This window comes from Mandrillus leucophaeus, unplaced genomic scaffold, assembly GCF_000951045.1.
Source record: "Mandrillus leucophaeus isolate KB7577 unplaced genomic scaffold, Mleu.le_1.0 Scaffold163, whole genome shotgun sequence".
Lineage (NCBI taxonomy): Eukaryota > Metazoa > Chordata > Mammalia > Primates > Cercopithecidae > Mandrillus > Mandrillus leucophaeus.
The window spans coordinates 664,859-673,729 of NW_012101621.1; the positions used below are offsets into that span (position 1 = coordinate 664,859).

At 34.2% G+C, this 8,871-nt stretch overlaps 1 protein-coding gene across 1 annotated transcript; it reads right to left on the reverse strand.

The window, feature by feature from the left end:
- Window positions 1–338: 338 nt before the first annotated feature.
- Window positions 339–1,545, reverse strand: LOC105536705 (olfactory receptor 4K15). Its single transcript, XM_011976134.1, has one exon. It carries the CDS (start codon window positions 1,474–1,476, stop codon window positions 442–444), a length of 1,035 nt encoding a protein of 344 aa, XP_011831524.1. The 5' UTR covers window positions 1,477–1,545; the 3' UTR covers window positions 339–441.
- Between the last annotated feature and the right edge of the window lie 7,326 nt (window positions 1,546–8,871).

The following is an 8,871-nucleotide window of genomic DNA, read 5'->3' on the forward strand; positions in this document are numbered from 1 at the left end:
TTCTTATCTAGATCGATCATATATTGTATATCACATATCATATACTTATAAATAGATCTATTGTCTCTGTGGCTTAGAGATATGCACCTATCATTACTCCAATGTTGGTGTGAGCAGTACTGTTTTCAGAGGGAGAGATAACAGTAAATTAACCACTTACAAGGCAATATCATTTTCTCAATATCATCAAATTCTATATCTTAAGAAGTTTTAAAATAAAGAATACAAAGTAGGAAATTAAAAAAATACAATGGAGAAAGAATATTTAAAATCAATAAAGTTTATTTCATGAGTTTTTATTATCATTACAGTTTACTTCACATCAATCAACTGACCTTTCCCACAGGTCAAGTTGATTTGCTTTAAGATTACAGTGAATCCACTTGCAAGTGTATAGAGACAGGGCTAAAGTGGTAACAGTGTCATAAGTTTACTCTGTTTCTAGGAAAGAGCATTTCTTATGACTACAGAAACCTGACCAGGCTTCAGATACCGACTCTTCAGTTTTGACATAGCTGCCTTCACTTCTTTGTTTCTTAGCGTGTAGATTACAGGGTTTAAAATAGGCGTGAAGATGGTGTAGAATACAGCAAGGACTTTGTCAACTGAGTAACTGCTGAAGGGCCACACGTAGATGAAAATGCACGGTCCAAAGAATAAAGTGACCACAGTGATGTGAGCAGTCAATGTGGAGCGGGCCTTCGCCATGCTCGCAGAGGACCGATTCCTAACTGTAACAAGTATTACAGTGTAGGAGACAACCAAGAGGAGAAAGGAACTCAGAGAGAGAAAGCCACTATCTGCAACTATTAGTAGGCTGACAACATAAGTGTCTGTGCAGGCTAACTTGGTCACTAGAGGAAGGTCACAGAAAAAACTATCTACCTTATTAGGACCACAAAATGGCAGGTTAACAGTGAATGCTAACTGGCTGGTAGTATGGATGAAGCCCACAAACCAGGAAATGAGGACGAGCACAACACATACGCGGCGGCTCATGATCGTCATGTAGTGGAGAGGTTTGCATATAGCAACATAACGGTCATAGGCCATGGAAACTAGGAGTACCATTTCACTGCCAGTGAAGAGATGAACAAAGAAAATCTGGGCCAGGCAGGCATCAAAAGAAATAGTCTTGCGCTCAACCAGGGAGTCTGCAATCATTTTAGGGGTAGCAAAAGAGGCAACACATACGTCTATAAATGACAGGTTTGCAAGCAGAAAGTACATAGGGGTGTGAAGGCGGGAATCTGAGGTCACAGTGAGGATGATGAGAAAGTTGCCCAACAGAATTGCTAGATAAAATAGTGAAAATATAAGAAACAAGAAAGGTTGGAGCTCTCTTGAACTAGACAGTCCCAGTAATACAAATTCTGTCACCCGAGAATGATTTGTCTCATTCATTGATTTTGGAAGGGACTTAGTTTCAGTTACCTGAATAGGAGAGAAACAGAGGTCAGTTAATGAAGTGAGCATGGGTTTGATGTTCCAATTACACTTAAACTTTTCAGAATTGCAATTCCTATTCCTATTTATGTGTCTGGGTTTTCATGAGTTATTACAAATTATACAGCTAATGCAGCTAAGTATGGAAGGTTGAGTTAAAGGGGAGCATTGTCAAGGAGATGTTCAACCAACTTGGATTTCTAAATACATGAATTTAAGAAATAAATCGACAATTTAAAAATGAATTTGAGCATCTGAAGTTTTTGTGACACTACAGAAATCCAGTCTAAAAATCTATAGAGACAAAATCTAAACCAATTTTTCTAAAGTAAATGATATAAAAATTTTTTGAACATCTGCCACAGAGGAAGATAATTTCACAAACTTAATGATGACTAAAAATTTAGACACAGAAGAGTATACACTGTGTTGGTCTATTTCAATGAAGTTCAAAAATGGCAAAACTAAGGTGTAGAAAAACCACATAGCAGTTATCCTTAAGGGACAGGAAGTGGAAATGAGAGGGGCTTCGGAAGGGTTGGTAATACTCTTTCTTGATGTGGTTGATAGTTACATGGGAGTGTTTACTTTTTGAAAACTTACTGAAATATGAACTTTTGCTTTTTTCACTTTTGTATACATAGGTTGCATAATTATGAAAATTAAAACCAGAGAAAGAGAGGCAGCATTAGATTTGTGTAAGAGAGCTCACAGGAGGAATCATTGCCTTAAGTGATTATATATTATTTCTTCTCTACAATTAAAAATTATATAAACTACAGTACAAAACCCTGGCAAAATTGAAGGCCCCAAATATTATTGAAACTCTTTTATGATTCAGCTCTTCATGGAGTTCTACTTTATCGTGACACCTAGCACACTGGTTCCTTTCAATTAATCCCTGAAGCTATGAAGCTTCTTTAAACTTACACATTGGTGTTATTAACCATAGATATTTTATTGAGCTATGATTGACATTTGATTTGATGTGATGTGGCTTAACAATTTATAAGTTATATTGCTTACTACAAATACTAATATAACTAATAAGTTATATTATTAGGAATTCAGACCAGGAAAAATCTGATTTTTCTTTTCTACTCAGTTACTCTATATTCTATGTTATCAGAACTTTCTTCCTTTTATGTTATTTTTATTTGTAGAAGCTATTTAGAACTTAGAAAGGTTTATGGTAAATAAAAAAAAATGTGAGTTGTAAAGGAGCATTATATTATCTGATTTTGAAGAATCTTTCTCTACATCTTAATCAGCTCTTGGGAGAAGATCTCTTATATTTCACTCATTTCTAACCACTTGCAATTTTCGATACTAATGTCTTCTTAGATCATAACTGCAAACTGCTTAGTCTCTCCTTGGGTTAGACTGGAGGGTTTATGTATAAGAACAGAACATGTGATAAATAATTTTAACTCCCAGAAACCAAATTTAGACTCACCTCTGTATTTCAAATCTCCAATTCTCCCCCCAAAAATACAAATTTTCTGCATTATTTGCGGGTGATGTGTTCCAAGACCCCTAGTGGATGCTTGAAACCACTAATAGTACTGAACCCTATATAAGCTATATTTTTCCTATACATGCATACCTAAGATAAAGTTTAATTTATAAATTAGGCTCAGTGAGTGATGAACAGTAATAACTAACAATAAAATAAAAAATTACAACAATATACTGTAATAATGTTTATGTGAATGTGTTTCTTTTTTTCTCTCTCTCTCTTTCAAAATAGGTTAATGTTTTTGGACCACAGTGGACCTCAGGTAACTGAAACTGCTGAACACAAAACCATGGATAGGGGGGACTCTTGTATTATCACAGATTGTATCAAAACTATGGCTCTAGGCTTTTTAGAAGAGTTTAACAGGTGGAACTTGTAGGTAAAGCAGGCTACAGAAAAAAATACACCAATCTCGCTTTCTTCTCACTTCCCAGAAGCCCTGGCCCTTCAATCCTGTGACATAAATACTGCATTGAATCCCTAAGGCATAAATAGAAGTAAAATCTAACAAAATCAGTGAATAAGAGTTCATAGGTACTCCATCAGAAAGAGCAAAGCCATAAGCACAGGGAATGAGTGTCCTAGGGAGACCCTCCGGTGCTACAGCAGATAAGGGCATCAGGAGACATTTCTGAGCACAGAAACTTCCTGGCATCTTTAGGCTAAAACACCTAATCCAACTGTGTGAAAGACAGTCATGAGAATCATCCTCCCAGTAGCTTTTCTGACTCTTCTGCAGAGCTCTATTGTTCCATTTTCATCGGCTTCTTCAAGTGCTCAGAAAAAGAAAAGACTCTGTTTTTCATGGAGAAAAACATTGGGCAAGTTGATTCAACCAAGAACTTTCTTAGTACATAAGATGAAAGTGGCAGAACAAATGAACTCTAAACTTGTTTCTTACCCAAATCCATTCTTTTTTAGTTCACTTGCTTTATATAAATTTAAATGCCTGCTTTTCCCCAGGCACTGTGCTATACACTGGTGATAAAGCAGTTAGGTTTACAACTTGCCTCCCTAAAAATTATTTGCTAATATTAATAACCCTTTGTTTATTTAGACAAGCTGATGAATTCACTTCCCTTTACCCCCAGTACATTCCCTATTAGATAAAATTGACTGTCTTTTTTTCCCAATAAAATCACTGTACTTCAGTGAAAACAAAGCTATTATTTTAAAATGTTCTATGTTGTATCATTGGGTAACTGTGTGACGCTGAGCAGTTCCTTTAGCCTTTCAGAGACTATTATTATCAAATATTAAATATTGAGACTATTAACCTCAAAGAGATACTAAACATATTTCTTCAAAGGTTATGTAGATGAAAATTATTTAACCAACTGTAGTGACTAAGTATATGTATGCATTCTTAGTAATGTATTATTTTAGATCAGAAGAAGAAAATATTTTCCCATAATTTTACATTATGTGGTCTGACTCACACAAGAATGAGTTTCCAATAAGTAGATGTGCTTATGTAAAGACCTTTTTTAAAAAGAAGTTCTTGAAAATTTGAAGATGGATTAATGCATGTATAAAGGGCTGTGCTAGGCAAACCTCAGTTTCCTCCTATTTTAAATTCTGTCAAATGAATCTTGCCTCAATATTTCTATCTCAGATATTATGACTGACAGATGAAGTGAAATAAATAGGTATCATATGCAGGGGTCACCAAACTCTACCAGTTCAAAGAGGTATCTTTCACAAACTTCCCAATATTGCTGTTCCCCTGACCCTCCCACTCCAAATGCAGATCAGAGAAATAGCAGTCTGTGTTATAGACTATATTAGAGACAAACGCTGGTGCATGGTCTTCAGAAGGATGCTGACAAAACACTTTCACTTACCTAAGATGAAATGGAAAGTGTGGAGCTATCCTATAATCTATAGTCATTAATGCTTGGGAAGAATTTCATTGCTATTCCACATCTCCTAAGAAAACAGAACAATCCCTGAGGAGATAAGTCATAAAGAATTTACTTCTAAATAAGACAGAAGTGGATTCAGGGTGTCTGTAGCTGAGTTGTCTTCAAGCAGGTGAGACAGGTCTGGATGCTGTATCTTCATCTAAGTCTTAGGCAACTAGAGGAGCATTTGGAGCAGTCGGGAATCTGAAAGGAGAAAAAGAGTAGACTGAAAAGAAATGCTGAAAACAAAATCTTCTGCTTCACAGTTTTGCAAAGGATTCAGCCTCACTGGAGCTATAAACTGGAGAATGTTTTAGGAAGTACCACCAGTAATAGTGATTTTTGTATGATTTGGGACCTGTAAAGACTCTGAAGTAGTGGGAATATTGCATCATTTTATCCAAAATTTCATCAGGGAAGATTTAGGGTTTTCTTCCTTTCATCTGACTTTCCCTTGATTCAAAGTGTAGGTGACTTTTTACTTGCTTCTCACAGATGTTTTTTTATATATATATATATATATAAAATCATTACGTAACTAAATCAAATATCTTGTACAGTAGTGATATAATGAATTTGCCATAATAGTAGTAATATTTTACAATATATTTTAAGGAATTATACATGGGATAGCTTTCGTTCACAAATAGAATATATATCCAGCAAGAAATGTTGGATTTCATTAGTGGTTTATATTACTACTTTCTAGTCATCGATTAAGAAGGACCATTCTAAACTATAAGCTTTAAAAACCTGAAGTTCAAATCAATGGATGCTGTCCAACGACATTATGGACTATTAACAATATATTAGCCATATTGAGTACAATGTACACTACTTGTGTTTGTGGGTGATAGGTGCGCTAAAAATCTTATACTTCACTACTATATAATTTATCAGTGTAACCAAAAACCACTTGTATCCTAAAACCTATTGAAATAAAAGAATATATTAATTTTTAAAAATTAAATACATATATTAGCCTAGGATATAGAAAATATATTTTCCAATTCTATCTTTCACTAAATAACTTTATAATTGTAAGTAAATTACATGCCCTCCCAGGTGCTCTGTGTTTCCTCAAAAAAGAGTAGAATTCCCTCTCCCAAATGCATTGTCCGGTTTTTGAAAAACATGATCCAAAATGAGTAAGTCAATTCAAAGATAATAATTATAAAAGATTATATTGAAATTAATGTATGTCCAATTAAAATAGTAAAACACCTGGTTTTAGTAAAGTCATGCAGCAATCACTCTTTGGAGTTAGGTATTGGGACAACAGTAGGTAAAATGGGCACAGACTATTCAAAGATTAATTTAAAACAATATGGAGGAAAATTGACTGTCTCTGGTCTCTGTTCTCTGTTCTGACTCAATCCCTGTCCTTGGCCTTAAAATATCAGCACCTACCCAGGAAAACAAACTTCACCGGGAGCCATTGGATGAGGGACAAAGATAGAGAACCCATGTCTTTCCAGACTTCAGTCTTCACCCTTTACACTCAAGTATCAGTATACTCAGCACACTGATATAAGAAAAGCCATCACAATTATTACAAACTAATTAGGAATTTGACGTCACTGGTCTGTAGTGACCAAGAGACCCAGAGGAGAGTTGCGATAGCAGAAATCACCTTAATCAGGGATAATTATGTGAGACAATTTGTTTGCCCACAAGAATTAAGTGCATCACCTTGAGGATTTCGCAAATGGAAGAAGCAGCAGGCCTAATGGAAATGCTTTGTTCTGTAAGAGATGTAACACTTTTTTTTAAAAGCAATGAGTAATTTTGTTAGCTAATTCTTTATGCTTCCGAAGAGCTTTAGAAAAGCACTATTGGGAGTGTCAAAAAATGATGGGGATTCATCATGTGACTGTGCATATTACATGGCAAACACCTTGGCATTTTGACAGCTTCACAAGAGCCATATGCTTGGTTTCTAGGGCAACGATTCTAGAGTAAAAAAGTGAAAGCTGCTTTATTAATACAATAGAAATGCTGTATCCTACAGAGTAGATTCTAGTAAAGAGACTCCAAATAATTTTGCAAAAATTTATATTTCTGAGTTCAAATAAAGAATCTGAGCATTAATGGGACTCTAGATTCATAACACAAAACTCAAAACTCTGGTACCATGCAATCTAGATGTGTCATGATAAAAGGTCCCCTGTGCACCCCCTTTACAGATAGCCACTTCCCCCTCCTCAAACACCTGGAAACCATTAATCTGTTTTCTGTGCCTACAGATTTGCCTTTTCCAGAACATGATACCAATGAAATTGTACAATGTGTAGCCTTTTCAACTGTCTTCTTTCATTCAGCAATATACATTTAAGATTCATTCTTCTTGTTGCATGGATTAATAGCTCATTCTTTTTTATCATGGAATAGTATCCCATTGTATTATCTACCACAGTTGGAGTATCCATTTGTATATTGAAGGACTTCTTGGTTGCTTTCTCTCTGTTTTTGGTGATTATGAATAAAACTGCTATAAACATTTGTTTGTAGGTTTTTATGTTTATGTTATTTTTCAGGTCAGGTGGAAGATATGATTAGATAAGAAGATATGTTTGATTCTATCTATTTTAAACTCTGAAATTAGGTGCAAACAGATAAGGATTGGTATATCTTCATGATTGATTAAGCCCCTTATCATATGACATGCTTCTCTTTACTTTTGATTATAGTTTTTCTTCTGAAATCTACAGAGTCAGATATTGAAATGACTGCTTTAGTTCCTTTATAATTACTATTTGCATTGTATTGTATATCTTTGTTCATCTTTTTATGTTTAAGTAGTCTGTGTCTTCATATTTAAAGTGGATTCAAGGTAGGCAGCAAATAGTTGGCTCTTGCTTGTATTGTTCGTCCTAGCAATATCTGCCTTTTAGTAGACTTCTTATACTGTTTACATATAATATGAATGATATGTTCAGTTTATATCTACTACCTTGCTATTGTTTTTTTTTTAATTTAGGACTTCCTTTACTTTCCATTTTTGTAGTAGAATTCTGTCAACCATGATATGCCTTACTTTTGTTTGACTTGAAAAGTCTTCACTTCACTTTCATTTTGAAGGATACTTTTCATACTTAAATGATTGTGTTGACTGTGTTGTTTTCATTCTGTTTTTTAACAATTCTAATCATGTTTTATAATAGTAACTATTCAGTTATTTGAATTCTGGTTTTTCAGAATGTGGTTGTTCTTTTATCCATGCCTACTGTAGGATATTTTCTGTATGACAAGTTTCCCGTATGAATTGTGATATGTCTTCTTCTGATTTCTTTTGATTTATCTTGCTTGAGGTTGGTAGAACTTCTTGACTTTTTTAATTATAACTTTCAATCAAATTCAGAACATTTTGGTCCCCATTTTTCAATATATTTTTTCTATATGTTCCTTTTATCCTTTCCTCTGGAACTCCAATGACCTATGTGTTAGGCCAGCTGGCATTCTCTTACATATTACTGTGACTCTGTTCAATTTTTTCTTTCATATCTTTGTCTCTGTACTTCGGTTTAGAGATTTTCTATTGCTGTGTCTTCTAGTTTACTGATAATTTCCTTTGTGGTGTCCAACATTTTTCACCTCATGAAATTTTGATGTTGTTAATATATCCTCTCTTCATTCTGTTTATATTTTTATTTATATATTTGAGCATATTTATGAGAGCTCTCTTAAAGTTATTTTATTCTAATTTCCACATCTTGATAATTTCTGAGCTTATTTGAATCAGTTTCCAATTTACTCATTATGATGTATATTTTTATGCTTCATCACATTCATTGATTGTGAAAATTAAAAATATTTCTGAGTGCTGGATTCTTTCTTTTTTTATTCAAAAGTAGTAGTCTTTGTTCAGTCAGCAAAGTTACTTATGGGCTAGGCTAATTATGTCATTTTATTTTAAAATATTTTAGGATGAGTTTAGAGTAGGCTTCTCTAAGCTACTTTAGCCTTGGTATTAAGGAATTATCTGATATTTAAGGAATTGCC

Bases quoted from the DNA above. Each gene is read 5' to 3' on its own strand.
- LOC105536705 (XM_011976134.1), bottom strand. From the start codon at position 1,476: ATGCTCACTTCATTAACTGACCTCTGTTTCTCTCCTATTCAGGTAACT.